General features: G+C 55.6%; 1 protein-coding gene and 1 long non-coding RNA gene across 5 annotated transcripts; both read left to right on the top strand.

Moving 5' to 3' along the window:
• The first annotated feature begins 411 nt into the window (after window positions 1–411).
• LOC109502932 lies at window positions 412–7,224 on the top strand. Of its 4 annotated transcripts, XR_006583615.1 has the most exons (4): window positions 609–3,449; window positions 3,922–4,394; window positions 5,126–5,199; window positions 5,502–7,224. It is a non-coding gene; the product is annotated as an uncharacterized LOC109502932 (long non-coding RNA). The 4 variants fall into 4 exon arrangements; XR_006583616.1 differs by lacking the exons at window positions 5,126–5,199; window positions 5,502–7,224 and adding an exon at window positions 412–601 and having other exon boundaries at window positions 2,814–3,449; window positions 3,922–4,622; XR_002161854.3 differs by lacking the exons at window positions 5,126–5,199; window positions 5,502–7,224 and adding an exon at window positions 412–601 and having other exon boundaries at window positions 2,564–3,449; window positions 3,922–4,622.
• A 1,963-nt stretch (window positions 7,225–9,187) lies between these two features.
• Window positions 9,188–13,943, top strand: NPPC (natriuretic peptide C). Its single transcript, XM_003991256.6, has 3 exons — window positions 9,188–9,437; window positions 9,898–10,208; window positions 13,451–13,943. Exons 1-2 carry the CDS (start codon window positions 9,348–9,350, stop codon window positions 10,186–10,188), a joined length of 381 nt encoding a protein of 126 aa, XP_003991305.1. The 5' UTR covers window positions 9,188–9,347; the 3' UTR covers window positions 10,189–10,208; window positions 13,451–13,943.
• Window positions 13,944–15,333: the final 1,390 nt, after the last annotated feature.

The raw sequence follows: 15,333 nt of genomic DNA, 5'->3' as shown, positions 1-15,333 counted from the left end.
ACTCTGCCCATGCCATGTTGAGGCTACATTCCTAGGCCTCAGCCTGAGGTTTCCAAGCAAGTGAGCCGGGGCTCCTCTGTGGGACACAGCTGCCCGCAGGGTCCTGGCCTGGCGAGGCCTGGGGAGCGTCTTATCGCATGAGCTCATGTGAAAGCCCCACGCCTCCGGGTCTCCAGCGAACATTTGCCATTCCTTTCCTGTCACCACCCCGCTCCGCGCTGGTGCCCATGAGCTCATCGTTGCTGGGCAAGTCCTCCCGGGGTCAGATAACTGCCAGGGGCAATTCCTTTCCCAGCCTCCTGCCCCTGCCCTGTGCCTCCGACAGACGGAGCGGGCCCTGACTCCCACTCTGTGGTTCCACACAGAACAGAGAATTGTGTGAGGTCAGCAGAAGTCTGGGGGGGGGGGGGGGGCTTGACAGAGCTCTCCCACCCCAGCCCGGCCCCTGTCCCAGCCTCGCCTTGGTCTGGGAACTGCTCAGCCAGTGTGACCAGACAGACCCCACCTGGACGCCAGGCCCTGCCCATGTCTGAGCCACCGTCTTGTTTCTGTCTCAGTCCCAGACTCAGCAGCAACCTCGGGCCCAGGCACTGCCTCCCAGGTGGGTGTCAGCCAGAGGAAAGGCTGGGGGAGGGGAGTCCCAAAGCTGTGAGGATCCCCACCCAGAAAGGGAGGCTCTGTCTGTCCTGCTGGTGTGAGGGAAGGTTTCTCAGGTGAGAGCTGGTTCATACGCTCGGTCTCATACACGAGGGACCCCTGTGTACCAAGCCTCCTGCTGCTGAGAATACAAGGTGAGGCTTAGTCGTCTTTCTCTCAGGGACAACTGAAAAGAGAATGACCACCCCTTTTCCTGTGAGTGTCACCCCTTCACTTTCAGAAGCTCATCCAGCCAGCTGAGGCCTCAGACCACCTAATTCACGCTGTCCCCTCATCCCCCGCGGACAGGTCTGGTTCCCCGATGCTAGAAGACCTCAGAACCTCACTGTTCCCAACCAGTCTGGCCCCATCCTTTCCAGACCTCCCAGAAACTGAAGAAGGAAAGAATGGGAGGAGGGGACCGTGTGGTCCCAGAGAAATGGCTGCTGACAGATGGGACAAAGGCCCTAGAACTCCGAACACCCCCCACACACACACACCCAGAAAATGGCCACGAGTGGCAGAGGAGCTGTGTCTGTTTCTCTGCCAAGCCGCACACCACATTCCCACGGGAGCCACTCGGCACAGGGTGGAGACAGCTGTTCCCCTCAGCAGATGTTCTCGCGGGAGGCAGGGGAGCTCACTCCCAAGCCGGATCCTCATGACTCACCCCGTAGGCCTAAGCGGCCTGCTGAGCCTGCCGTGTGACGAAGGCAGATCAGACAGCCAGTGGGGGGCCCCGCAGCCTTCCGCAAAATGAAGCTGCTATAGTAGCTTTGCCGGCACCTTCCTGCTGCGAGGGCAGAGGCTATCTCTGTCCCTGCTGTCCCCCTAAGGCCGAGCACAATGCTGGCCTTGAATTCCTGTGCATTTATTAAGCACCTGCCTTGTGGCTGGCAGTATGCAGCCTCACTGCAGTATGCAGTCTACTGAGGTAGACACAGGAGCTCCTCACAAAACTGACAGATGGTGGCATTAAGGTTATGACAGTGGCATGCACAGGGGCTATGGGACTCAGGCTGGGCCCCTGTTGGCTGTGCTGAACCAGAGGAGAAGTCTATGGGGCCCGTCAGGCCCAGGGAGAGCCCCGGCCCTCAGAAGGTTCGTCACACCAGAAGATTCCCAGGCCCATCCCGCGTTGTTTCAGATCCTACCAGGTCCTCTGCCAGAAACAAGCCTGTCCTGGAGGCTCTCCCACCTCAGCAAGGCTCAGAAACCTTTCCTGACTGTCACACCCTTCTCCGTGAGGCTCACCTCCTGGAAGGTTCTCGCTGAGCATTCCCAGCCACACCACCCTAGTCTGCAGTCCACACTACGTGAAAACTCAAGGAGACAAAGAGAAGGTGGCGTGGCCAAGATCCAGGGAGGGTCTAGCGCCAGGGAGGGTATGAGGCCAGGATGTCCAGACCGTGACGCCCAATCCCTCTGAGTCCAAGTTCCCTCAGGGGGTAATAGGAAGGGGCAGGATCCCACTGTCTGGGCTGCCGGATCCGGGCACTGTTCTCTGAAGCCAGGCACCCTGTCTCCCAACCCCTCTACCTCCATTCCTGGCCCAGCTACCTCCCAGCTTTCTGGATTTTCTCATAGCACATCACTCACCACGCTGTGTTTCTCTTAGTTGCATGAAACCTATTCTGCCTGAGAAACTCATTTGGATTTAATGGGGTAAGAAGGTGTTGAAGTTAGAAATATTTGCTTAGTTTAGCAATATGTATAAGCACATGTCACCTTCATTTTACTGAAGTGAAGCCTCCTCACCAGGCTGTGAGCTGGATCAGGCACTAATTTCTACAGAGTCAATGTAATATTTTTAATCATCCCCTCCAATAATTTACAACATGATTTTTCGAGACAACATGGCCAGCACAGTTAGTCTGGACCCAGTCATTGAACATGGTCCTGATGATTTGCTTTGTTATTTCCTTAGGGGAACCACTCAGTCCCTCCACACAGTTTTCTTCTCCAAATATTGTCCCCTTTGTCCTTCTATCCATCTCTGAAAGTGCATGAGGAAGACCCGACGCCCCCAAATGTCCTCACCCTCACATCAGGGACGTCTGGGGGAGCAGCGGGGCTCTGGCAGACTGCTTATTCCGGGAATGAAAGTTTGGAGGTCCAGCAGTGGGCACCAAGGGTGTGGGTTGTCCTGGGGATCAATCAGGGTGCTTTCTTGCAAGTGACAGAAACGGACCGGCTGAGTAAAGAAGAGGGATTTATTAAAGGGCATTGGGCGGTCTGAGAAGGCTGGGAAACAGCTGATCCAGGACCAGTCAAGCTGCAGTGGGTCTGCTGAGGCCTTCCGAGATATTCCTGGCCACCAACACTTATGATAACACTGGGTCAATAGCAACCCTGACACAGGACGGTGGATTCTATTGCTACCACCCACCATGCCCTCTTGGATGTGACTAAGAGCATTCCGCATGGCACGGACTTCTCTGAGACCATGGCTCCCGATTTAAAACCCAGGGGGTCCAAGTCACAAACCCCTGCTCATCTGCAGGTCAGGCAAGCAAGCATTTGGCAATTCAGCTTCTCCCAGGGGGCTGAGAAGCCAGGCAGCAAAAAATCACTGATATGCGTCCAGTGCACCGAGACTGCTTCCCCTCCTTACCAACTCCCTGGAGCCCAAGATCCTGAATCATCTGTTTGATTAGAAGTTCTGAACCCTATTGAACTCTACACTAGAGCCTCCCCTCTTACGTTATTTCACCCATGAGGCAAAGCCACCCTCATCTGGAAAGGAAGGAACCTTCTCCTTGCCCATCCTGCGCTGAGACGGAGGGACTGTACCGAGCAATCCAGGAACAAAGGTTTGTTGTGTTCTGCTGCACATTGGGCCCAGAAACAATTCACACAGGCACAAGGGTGGTTTCCAAACAATATATGGGCTTTGGGTTTTTTTATTATTATTTTTAATGTTTCTTTGTTTTTGAGAGAGAGAGTGTGTGTGTGAACTGGGGAGGGACAGAGAGAGAGAGAGAGAGAGAGACGCAGAATCCGAAGCGGGCTCCAGGCTCCCAGCTGTGAGCACAGAGCCTGACATGGGGCTTGAACTCACCAACCGGGAGATCATGACCTGAGCTGAAGTTGGGCACTTAACTGACTGAGCCTCCCAGGCACTCCGGGCTTCAGGCTTTTTTAGGGTGGCAGGGCTTGGGCTTAAAAGTATTTTCCAACCCCTAGGGAGCCCAGATTGCAAGAAGTGTGTTCCCTCCAACCCCTCATTAGCATCTGGCTTGGTCGTGTGTCTCTGGCTAGTGTTTCTGGTCATTTGCATTTTAGAAACTGCTCACCAGAAAGTGGTTGATGATCACACACTCCTGGGACAGAAATCCACAGAGGACTTTCAGGCTTGGGAAGCCCAAAGGTGGGGCTCCCTCAGCCGACTGGTGGCCCTGAATCCTGATAGACCAATCCTATAATCCCTTCTGTGAAGGGGCCAAGAGTCTTCTATAAGACCCTTGGGGCCCCTTCTACCCACATGGGAAAGCCCCCTTCCTTGAAGACCGTGGACTCCAACAAATCTGAAACACAATCTCCAAGACCAGACAGTAGAAGGCCTCCTCCAGGTACACTCCAAGAAGGCGAGCTCACTGTAGGGACCTCTATAGCAGCAAGAAGCTCTGCCTCTTTGGAAAACTCCATATGATCAACATTTGACCAGAGCCCAGCCAGGGCAAGCCAATCTCCAGGACACAGACCTTGGCAGCAGACCTGTCCCTTCTGGAAACATCTGGCGCTCGCTCCATACCGAGGTCAGGATGCGGAACCATCTTCGGTTCAGAGGGCCCCTCGCCTTCATCTCCCTCCTCACTTTCTCAGCGTTTAGGCCTCGGCCTCTACTCCCTCGCCTGCTTGTTAAAAGCCACGTGGGGAGCAGTTGTCCCCCCCCCCCAAGGAACTGAGCCTATCTATTGAGGCTATCTGTCAACCCTATCTGTCTTTTATTTTTGAAAAGGGGAAAAAAAAAAAGGAGGGATAAACTCTGACGTCATGAGCTTGCGTGGGACAGTGGGCTTGGAGGCCATCTGGAGCAGGTGCTGGCAGGGCCCCTGGGAAAGAAGAAGGGCAGCTGGCTCATCAGGTGGGGGTGTCCTGGGGTCAAAGACCTCGTGGCACCATTAGGTTAAGCTTTCCTGGAATTTCTGGCCCAGGAAGGATAGATGAGTCTTCCTTGGCCTCCAGCTCCTGTCTTAAAGCCAAGTCCTGTAGGTGCAGGACTCCTGGAGGAGGCACCAAGCGCCAGAAGACCTGGCCAAGCTTGGATCTCTGTGTCTTCTGTGGGTCTCCCCATCAACCGGTTCTGAGGAATCTCAGGGGCACGGTGTCCTCCCCCTCCTCCCCAGGAGTGCGAGTGACATTCAGATGCTCCTTCTGCCCCAGCTGCTCGTCCTGCCTTTGTCCAGGGGTTGGAAGCCTCTTGTCAGGCGTTCTGGTTCACTCTGCCCCCGTCCAGGAGGCAAGGACAGCTTTTTCGCAATTACAGGTGGTGAAACTGAAGGCCCAGAGCAGTGATGGGACTTGGCCCGGGTCCTGCTGAAATTTCCCTGCCCGGCCTCCGTAAGATCTGCTCACCGCCTGTTCAGTGTCCTCTCTGGGAAGTTATGCAGCTGGAAGGGGGCCCCTGGGATGAAATAATTGCAGAGAAAACAGATGGGCTGCTGAGGATTCCTCCCTTCCTCTGTGTGCCTGAGAATCCTCCCGCTTTGCCCCAAGGCCAGGAGGGGGCGCTGTTCCACATGGAGCTAGTTCCCACCCCCTGGGCAGTCTGGTCTCAATCACTCCTTCCCCAGCCTCAGATAAGCCCTCATGCACACCTTTCTCACCGGAGGAATACTCAAGGCCCCTTTCATGTTCCATAGGGTCCTGCTAGCAGAGTGGACACCGACTGTTCCCAGGAAGGGCGCCTTCTGTGCAAGACATTCGCCTTGCCTTCGTGAAGGAGAAAAAGGGGAAAGGGGCCCACAGGAATGGAGCCTTTTCTCTCCCTGTCCCCGCCTTTCTTTCAGAGGTCCGGAAGGGAGGAGAGGGTGCCAGTCTTGTGACTCTCTGATGCCTGGGGTTTGGCACACTTCAAGCTGGCTCTGACTTTCCCCAATCCCTGCTCCCTCTCCGTGCCTCCCCACAACTGACCACTCTCCCTCAGTCCTAACCTTCAAGCTTGCTTTCTGTCTTCACCCTCAAGAATACAATAGGCTCCCACTCTTGCCAGACAAGGCCCTCCCTTGGCTGACTTGCCTCTCTCCCAAGCCTGCGTCTTCTGGATACCCTTACCTGAAGCCCCCACCCCACCCCCAGTCTGGGCACGCAGGGCCCTGCAATGTCACAAGCTGCCCCCCTGCTTCCCTCAGTTTCCCTTTGGCGAGGTCACTCATTTTCTTGTACTGCAGCCCTCTAAGTCTGGGTGCACTACATGGTTAGCCCAAAGGGCTGCTCTCCAACTAGATTTCCCTCCTTATCCCATCTGTCCTCCTGCCTTTTGGGTCTCCCTCCCCACCCCCACCTCCCGCCTCCACCCTACCACCAGCTCTGCACAGACTTTTCCTCTCCAGGAAGCCCACCCAGCTAGCCCAAGCTGGGGGAGCTGCCCTCCCTCCCCACCGTTGTCCTTTTCAACCTACAAACCTAGTGTCTGTTTCCTGGATTCCTTCCCTGCAGGGATGCAAACCCACAGGCTTCCTGGGTGCTCCATGGACACTTAGGGAACCAGTGGGCAGATAAAGGACACATAACCGGATTCCCTACAGCACTGCCAGACTCCCAAGGCCCAGTGGACTCTTCTCTCTTCTTTGCCATCAGGAGGAGTGTTCACACTGAGCATTCCATAAACTGCCTCCAACAGCTCCTGTTCAGCTGCTCAGTGGGTCCAGCTTTCCCAGGCCTGGCCCCTGGGTCAGAGCAGAAACAAGCAGACCTCATGAGGGAAAAGCAGGAAGGAGGGACCTGAGTCCCCGTTCTAGACCCAAGAGGGAGAGAGCTTCCTCTGCAGCTCAATGTGGGAGGAACCCAAGGCAGTTGCGTGCAGACTACCTCCTTTCCGGAAGGTTCCTCCAGCCTAGTCCTTCAGCTTCCATCCACCCCACCTCCCAGACCCCAGCTAAGTGAGAGTGGCTCCACAGCCTGCCCCAGGGAAGCCTCGCTCTGCAGGTAACTCTTCCAGGATCTGGTCTGCCCCAAAGGACCATAGTCCAGTGGTCAGAAGCAAGTGCTCACCAGAAGTTTCCACTTCTGAATAGGAGAAGTAGAGTCCAGGGTGTTGGCTCTGCCCACACTGGGGTGGGGTTGGGTGGGGTCCATTTATTTAATTTAGTCTCAATGCTCAAAGAGAGGGGAGACTTAGATAGTTACCCAGCTGTCACTAAGTGCATCCAAGGGACACCAAATACAGGAAGAACCAGCCTGAAGAAGCGACATTCAGACAGAAGGAGGTGACCAAGGTGCACCGGAAGCTTCCAACCTGTCCTTAATAAGGGGTTTCAGAGGATGTGGCTGTTGTCCCCTGGAAATGAGTTCAGTGACTGGGTCTAGACTCAATCTGCTCGGCTCCTTAAATAGATGTAAATAAAACAAGTGTCAGAGACGTTCCAGATTGGTAACATTCCACTTTGATCAGTAGCCAAAGAGGAGAGAGGACTTCCATCACTCACCAGGAAATGCCTCCCTCTTCCTCCTTCTTGCTCCTCTTCCTTACCTCTCAAAGAGTGGTGTCACTCCATGCTACCACGGAGCAACAATCAGAGGGGGCTGCATGGAAGTGGTGAATCAACTCACTAGAACTCCCAAAAGGTGTCCTATCAATGTCTGAATCCTCTTCTAGACTCAGAAATTCTGCTACCCCAAACTGAGGGCTCGTGTCAGTTATTTCCTAAACAAAGGGAACTTGGGCTCCGTGGCTCTGCAATTTCTTACCCAGAGTGCCAGGTGAGACGGGGAGAGCCTGAAAAAATGGTGGTGCTATTGCCTCCTGCCTCCAGACACGGGCTCCACTGCGGGAGCTATCCACATGGCACCTGATTCCCTCGGCCCTTATTTTTTTTTAATGTTTATTGTATTTTTTGAAAGAGAGAATGCGAGCAGGGGAGGGACAGAGAGAGAGGGAGAGGAAGAGAATCCCAAGCAGGCTCCGCATTGTCAGTGCAGAGCCTGATGCGGGGCTCGAACTCATGAACCGTGAGATCATGACCTGAGCCGAAATCAAGAGTCGGATGCTAAACTGACTGAGCCACCCAGGTGCCCCCTTCCCCTGCCCTTCTTAACTGCCACCGCCCTCTGCCTCAGGCACAGCTTTCTCTCCCTGAAAAGACTCATCCAGACACCTGCATCCGGCTGTGGTCTTCGTGCCTAGGGACAACCACCATGCCCCTGTTGTCTGCTTTCCAGCAGAGTCCTGCTGGGTGGCTTTGGGGTCATACAGTTCCGCACCTCACTCAGTTCTTGAGGTGCCCAGCTCTCTGCCACTGCTGCTCATCCCAAAGGGATTCCTCAGAGTCCGAGGAACGAAGACACCCTGCCCAAGGAGAGGGAGTTCCCAGCGACAGGTAGGTGTACCCGACTTTGTCCCTACAACTTTGACATAGACCTATCTAAGATTGAAAAAGCAAAGGCAATTGCCTGTCACCGCTCAGGGAAGCCAGACGGGGCTCCGGGCTAGGTAAAGCTCTCTCCCCGTGCGGTGCAGGTGCACAGGACAGGGAGAGAACATCCCCACCCTGAGGTTCCTCGCGTGGGTGCAGACAGGGTCAGGCGCGCGCCCGAGAGCGCACCGGGAAGCTATCCGCCGGGTCAGACTTTGGGCGGGTTCCACGCGGCAGACCCACGCTGAACGCGAGCTGCACGCACGCACCGGCACCGGTATCTCGGCCCTCCTAGCCCACCTCGTTTGCAATTCACTCTCAAACACACCCTCAGGCAAAAAAGCTTTCACTGTCCGGTGTAGGACTTGCGCTCCCCCCTGCGGCCCCCGGCAAACCTCGCTCTCCCTGCGCCTCCCGCCGGGACCTCCGCCCCATCCTCTGCCTCCCCAACTTAAAGACTTCGGTGCAATCTAAACTCCCGAGTAGGTGAGAGGTGGAGCCGCAGTACCAGGCCTGAGCCTGTCTGGTGCCCAGGAAAGAGTTTGGCAACAAGACAGATCTGCGTGGATTTGGGGCTGTGCCAACTTTCTGGCTCTGTGGCTTTGGACAAGGGACTTAATTCCTCTGAGCCCGTCTTTGCACCTGCAAAGGAGGGAAACTGATTCCTCCTAGGGAGAGCGCGTGTGTTGAGGTCCAAGCGTGTGTGCAGGGCACCGGGAGCGCCGACGCTTGGCATGCCTGGCACGCACTCGCTGCAAATGGAGTTTCCTGTGCGCGCCGCTTTGCAGCGGCGAGTGCGGCGGGAGAGGGCTGGCGGAGCAGCGGGATCCCTCGGGGGTGGGATGTAGGTGGGGGCAAAGGGGGAGCCCCCGCGGCCCCCTCCCGGACCTCGGCGCGCGTGCCATTGGCCGGGGCGGCCGGGTGGGCGGGAGGATGACATCAGCGGCAGGTTGGATTATAAAGGCGCGAGCGGAGCCGCGGGCTCAGAGCGCACCCAGCCGGCGCCGCGCAGCACTGGGACTCGCGCCCACACCGCAGCCCAGCCAGCCTGCTCCGCGCTCGCCTGCTCCGTCTCCCGCCGGACCCGTGCGCCCTCGCTGCTGCGGCTCTGCGCCCCTCGACCCTGCCGGCACGATGCACCTCTCCCAGCTGCTGGCCTGCGCCCTGCTGCTCACGCTACTCTCGCTCCGGCCCTCTGAAGCCAAGCCCGGGGCGCCGCCGAAGGTGGGTGCTGTTGCATGGACATCGGGACTGTGAGGGACCATGGTGGGGCTGGGGGCCCTAGGAGGATGCGGAGCACTAGAGGGAGCAGAGGGCGGGAAAGTGGCCCTCTGCTCAGAGATGTGCATGGGTGAGTGCCGGGAAGCCCTCGAAACCGACTCAGGGGGTCTACGTCCCCAGCCTCGGGAGCACGACGACAGATGCTGAGCCCCTGCCCCAATGTGGCCAGCCGGTCAGGGGGCAAAGGAGGGGAGGGCAAGGGGCTCCCGGAAGGAGCGGACAACGGCGGCTGCGTGGCAGGTGGATGCAGGGCCGGCTGTCCGGCATCTGTGGGGGCGCGTCAGGGCTCCGAAAGGACAAATCGCGCCGGCGGGCGCGAGGGGCTGGAGCATCAGGGGTCGCGCAAAGTACTTCGCGCGGCCCCCGGGCGTCCCTTCACCTGCCCGCCCTTTCCCTCGGACAGGTCCCGCGAACTCCGCCAGGGGAGGAGCTGGCCGAGCCCCAGGCTGCGGGCGGCGGTCAGAAGAAGGGCGACAAAACTCCCGGGGGTGGCGGCGCCAACCTCAAGGGCGACCGGTCGCGACTGCTCCGGGACCTGCGCGTGGACACCAAGTCGCGGGCGGCGTGGGCCCGCCTTCTGCACGAGCACCCTAACGCGCGCAAATACAAGGGAGGCAACAAGAAGGGCTTGTCCAAGGGCTGCTTCGGCCTCAAGCTGGACCGGATCGGCTCCATGAGCGGCTTGGGATGTTAGTGCGGCGACCCCTGGCGGCGGTGAGTACCACCAACCCCGGGCGCCCGGAGTTTGTGCACACCTAGCTCCCCCGCGGCACCTGCCAGAACCAAGCCTGAACCCCCGCCCGCCCGCAGGCTGGTTCCTCTCTGATCCCCTGGCGCTGGGGTCCTTCCGCCTCCCAGCCGACCTTTGGAGGAGAGCCAGGCGATCCCAGCACGAGATCCAGTGTGTGTGCAAGGCATTTGCCCCCAACCCCGTTTATCGTCCCGTTTTACACATGAAAAAAGTGAGGGATAGAGTGGTCAGGGCATTTGGGCCAGGTCAGAAATGGCTCAACACGGATGAACCCGCCTAGCTTCCTTTAAGAAAGCAGCGACAGCTTGGTGAGGTCCTGCCCACACCGGGACCAGAAGTAAACCGGCAGCACTGGTCCCAAATCGCCATTTGGGAGCGTTGAGGGGCAATCAGGGGTTTGTGGGAGCGGAGGAGGAAGGGCATACACACAAGTGGAGGGTAAGTTTATCTGCCAGACACTGTTTCATGGTGCCAGAGGTCAGGGCGGCTTCCTAGGACTGTGGTCCCTAAAGTAGGACAGACTTTATAGTCCTGTAGACAGAACAGTCCTCTGTTGGCATCAGCAGGTTGCCCTTCCGTCCTAGAGCGGTCTGATTCTTGTCCCTTCTCTAAACCGTGGCTGGGAGCAAACTGGTCTGTCCAGGGTCCTGATGCTGCTTGCTGCCTGCCTGACTTCAGGATGGAAACTCGGTGTTTGTGGCACTGTTTCACGGCAGAGAAAAAGACTAAAAATATTTATTATTATTATTATTATTATTATTATTATTATTATTTTGCCCCAATCTGAACCTATGTGCCCATCTGAGTTCCTCCCCAACCTGCCCACCTCCCCAACAGGGGTCCCTGTTTCTGGCATTGCCCCCTCACCCTCCACTAGGGCTGGAAACCCCTGTGCTACCTTCAGCCCCTGCATCCTGGCGATGTTGCAAAGATCCTCCCCCCTCTCCCCCTTTCTCTCCTTTCCTGTTGCCCATCAGTTCCCATGGTAAACCAGGGTGGTAAAACCACCTCTGAAATTGACATTCAAGTGCTTTAGGAACGGACTCCTGCTGGCTTCCAGCCTTTCCCTGCAGCCTGTCTGTCCCACTCCCCACTCCAAGCCATGGGGAAGCTGCTCTCTCGCCCAAGAAGCCTTGTCAGCGTCCACACTGTCTTCCTCCAGAGGGCAATGAGAGTGCCCCTCTGAAAATATCCAGCACGTTGCCTAAGCCGTTTTTACAGCACAGAACACGTTTTCACCCGAGCCATAGTTGCTTGGGAACCTGTTTACCACTCCCAGATTAACTCATGAGCAACTTGAGGGCCAGGTGCTAACCTAAGGTGATCTGGGACCCACAGCACCCCCAAAGAAGCTCTGAAAAATGTTTGTCAATGACCAAAGAAACATGCGCCACCCAGCTTAGGGGCACTCCTCTCACACCTGCCCTGGGTTTTAGCAGGGTTTCCTCTCTGTGCCAGACTTGACTGAGCTGTGAGGTCCTCCCCATTTCAGCAAGGGGCTTCATTTGTCCGAGGTCTTGACTCGCCCCTGCCCAGGAAAAGATAATTCTAGCACATGGGGCCCAGCCTCTACTAGCTTCCACTATAATGGTTTTGCTCTCATCTTTCCTGTCTAAACAATGAAGAGATGGAGCCACAGGCCTCACATCTTCAGGTCACATTGTGATTTAAGCACCAAGCTCAAACTTCCCGATCTAAACAAATGTCCAGTGGGTTAGCAGGAGACGAGATGAGGAAGAAGGCCTGGAAAGTGCCTGGCATGCACATCCCCCTAGGCTCCTTGCTCTTGGGTGTGGCTGTCCGGGGGCACCAGGTGATGGTCCGGTGGGTGGGGAGGTGCTGGGCAGGAGGCCAGATCGCTAGGACTTCTCAGCCCCTTTGACTAGGGACGTTTGTCATCCTCCTGGAAGTTCTGTCCTTGAGCTGAACAGCCACCTCTAACACCCTTAACCTTCTCGACCCCACTCTCCCCCCCACCCCACCCACCATGAGAAGGCAGAGCATCCTTCCCGCTGCCCGCAGCCTCCTAGTGGAGATGCCCAAGGTGTCTCACCGTCTCCGCTTAAAAGAGAAAGACAGCTGAGATTTTTCACATTAATGGAAACTCGTCCCAGGCTGTGGCCATGTCTTCTTCACTCAGGAGTTGACTTTGGCTCTAAGCAGTCACCATAATGACTGTCGCTGATGGTTATAGTCTTGATTATAAAATTCTAATGACAGAGATGGGGTGTGGCCGATGCCTGAATGAACACCTTGCCCAGGAGCCCCAGGGACATCACAGACATCTATCATCTGTTTAAACACATGGGACGGCCAGAGACGGAAGTTGAGGGACAGTTCATCAAGGTGTTGAAGCCCGGGGTCCCTCCGCGTGTGCTGGCCTCTGGGAGGGCACTGCACTGTCTCAGGAGGACTCCTCCCTCGGGCCCCAGAGCACCTACATGGCCACTGGCAGAGAGCTGGAGAGCCCTCATCAAAGGACTCTTAACTCTCCGCCCAGCACACCCAGCATGGCCACTCATTGCCCCAGGGCTGGCGTGAGACCCCACTCCCCCTGCGTCTGAAGGGGACCCTTTCTGAGGTGAAGCCAGCTAGAGGAGGAAGTGCTATTTAATGAGTGGCAGCTGTGACCCAGACACTCTGCCGGTGCCCAACGTGTGGCCCACCTGTTGAATCTTAAAGCCGGCCCGGGGAGGTGGCTATTATCCCATTTTATGGGTGAGGAAAGCGATACTCAAAGCTATCCAGGGCCATCCAGGAAGTGAATGTCAGAGTTGGGATTTGAGCCCAGAATTCCCAGCTCTTCAGATGTCTGTCTCCCCCTCCCCACTGCTGTCACGTAGACACAGAAAGCCGAGGTGGCACCTGACTGAGGGTTTTTGTTGCAGCAAAAAAGGGAAAAGGGCATTTCTACTCTCTTTCCCTCATTGTGTCTCACCGAGTGCCAAGGGCAAGGCCTGTAGTTAGACTCAGGGGGAGGAGGGCTGGCAGACATTCTGGGGCAGGAAGTGCCAAGGGCACAGCAGGAGATGAGGTGACCCCAGGAGAGAAGGACCCCTTTCCCTCCATAGGACCGCCTTCTCCAGGCTGGTGGGGCAAGGCGGGACATTGCTTCACGCTGCTGTGGAAAGGGACTGTCCTGCAGGCTGGGCTTTCTCGGCTAAGGGGCCAGAACTAAGTGTCCCGTGTCCCCTCTGTGTTTCAGGATTGGGAACTTGCTCCGTTTTGCTGAGGTCATTCTTGGTCATCAGCCTCACGGCATCTGGAAGCATCTCCAACGCAATGTGGCTTTTACATTTCTTTTTTTTTTTTTTCCTGGTACTGGGAATACACAACACCAGCTGTTTTATTATTATTCGGGAAGGGGGTTATGATTTTATTGTTTGGTTTTTTTTTTTGAAAATGAAAAATAAAAAGTTATATATTATATATATATTATATACATGAAACACACACACCTACACCAACATGATGACAAGGGACAGTTTTTAAGAGACTGACAAAACCAGCTGTAAAACATTGCTGTTTGTAAATTCATGTCATGCATAAATGTATTTATGTTGTAAAGCTATTTATATTGTTTATAAAGAGATATTTATAAAAATTTTATTTATGTAACTAAATGAAAGAGGTCAATCATTGTAATGTTTTTGTCTTAACTAGTTGAAAAATGTAAAAAAAAAAAGTCATTCCATGAACATCTTGAAAACTGTCTTTATTTACTTACTACATTTATTTTTCAGAAATTAGTCTTAGAGGGAGGATGTGAAGACAGGGCTTTTGCCTCTAAACAGATCTAACAGCCAGGTTCCCGATTCTGGATTTGTTTGAATCAGATTCCCCTGGGGATCTTGCTAAACGTACTGACTTCTGCCCCCACGTACCCCCAATGAACCGAATCTGAGTCTCCCGGGGGGCATAAGACTTGCCGTTTGGATTTTGTCTCCAGTGACTCTGACCAGTTCAGCCAGAATGGGAAGCTCTGGTCAGAACACTTCACAGCTGGGAAGTCAGATGCCTGGAGTTAAATTAAAATTGAACTTAGCCGACTGAGGGTCCTGTAATTCTAGTCCATCTTCTCTCTGTGACCACAGGAGAGAAAGAACGGGAAACTTCCCTTTTGTTTGGGGGACATTTAGGTTTCTGTATATCTTGCAGAATTGGTCAGGTTACCTTGCAAACCTTAGCGCACGAAAGCCTACAGTGTGTAGTTGTTACCTCATATTGACTGTCACGGTCAACGGGGACCTGAGGCCGAGGACCTCAGAGAGAACAAGGAGGCATTAGCTTCCCTATTTGCACAGCGCGCTGTGTTTTGCCAGGGGGGTGTGGTTTTTCTTTTCACTTGAAGCTGCTAACAATTACGATTCCTATGCCCCATGGAGCCTGAATGTGAAAGCGTGAATACTTAAAATCTCTTCTCCTGAAACCTTCGGGAAACTAAAATAATTCCCAGATAATCTCACTGCATGCATCCTTGGTGTGGTGACACTCTGTTGCCACCTGAGCCCATCTGTCTTCTGCCCCGTTTGGTGAAAGCAGGGACAAAAAGAGCCTTTCAGGCTGGTTACGCCAGGCGGCCTCGACCCTGCTCAGGGGAGTTGGGAGCGGTGTGGCCCCGAGGTCACGGGGTCAGCAGGCCTGGCTGAGTCCTTCCCGAAGAAAACTGGCAGGTGGGGGAGGTGGCCAAAGCACCCGGCCTTTCTGCTGGCCTCTGAGCTCCATGGCCTTTCTTCCCTCCAGCAGCATGTTCTCAGGACAACCAAGTGCCCTCGCCCAGGTGAGAAAACGGCTTTTAAGACAGATCCCAGCTGGGGAACTGCCTCCAACCTCCGCCACTGCCCCGAGGTACCCTTCCTCGGGCTCACTAGTCAGGGCATGGCTATCTTCCTTGGCCTCACCCGACCTCTGCGGCTCAGAATTCAGATCCCTGTGTCAGCGAGGGTGAGGGGCTCCAGCACTCAGGCGTCACCTGTGCCTCAGTTCACTGCGTGTCTGCAGACCCCAAGCCAGGGGATGCCGAGGGGGGCTGCAGAAGCAGGGGGAAGGCAGGGGGTAGACCGTGGGCTTTGCTGGTGGCGAGGCAGA

This window comes from Felis catus, chromosome C1 (genome assembly GCF_018350175.1).
Source record: "Felis catus isolate Fca126 chromosome C1, F.catus_Fca126_mat1.0, whole genome shotgun sequence".
NCBI classification, from domain to species: domain Eukaryota; kingdom Metazoa; phylum Chordata; class Mammalia; order Carnivora; family Felidae; genus Felis; species Felis catus.
This window is presented reverse-complemented; position numbering and strand designations above follow the sequence as displayed.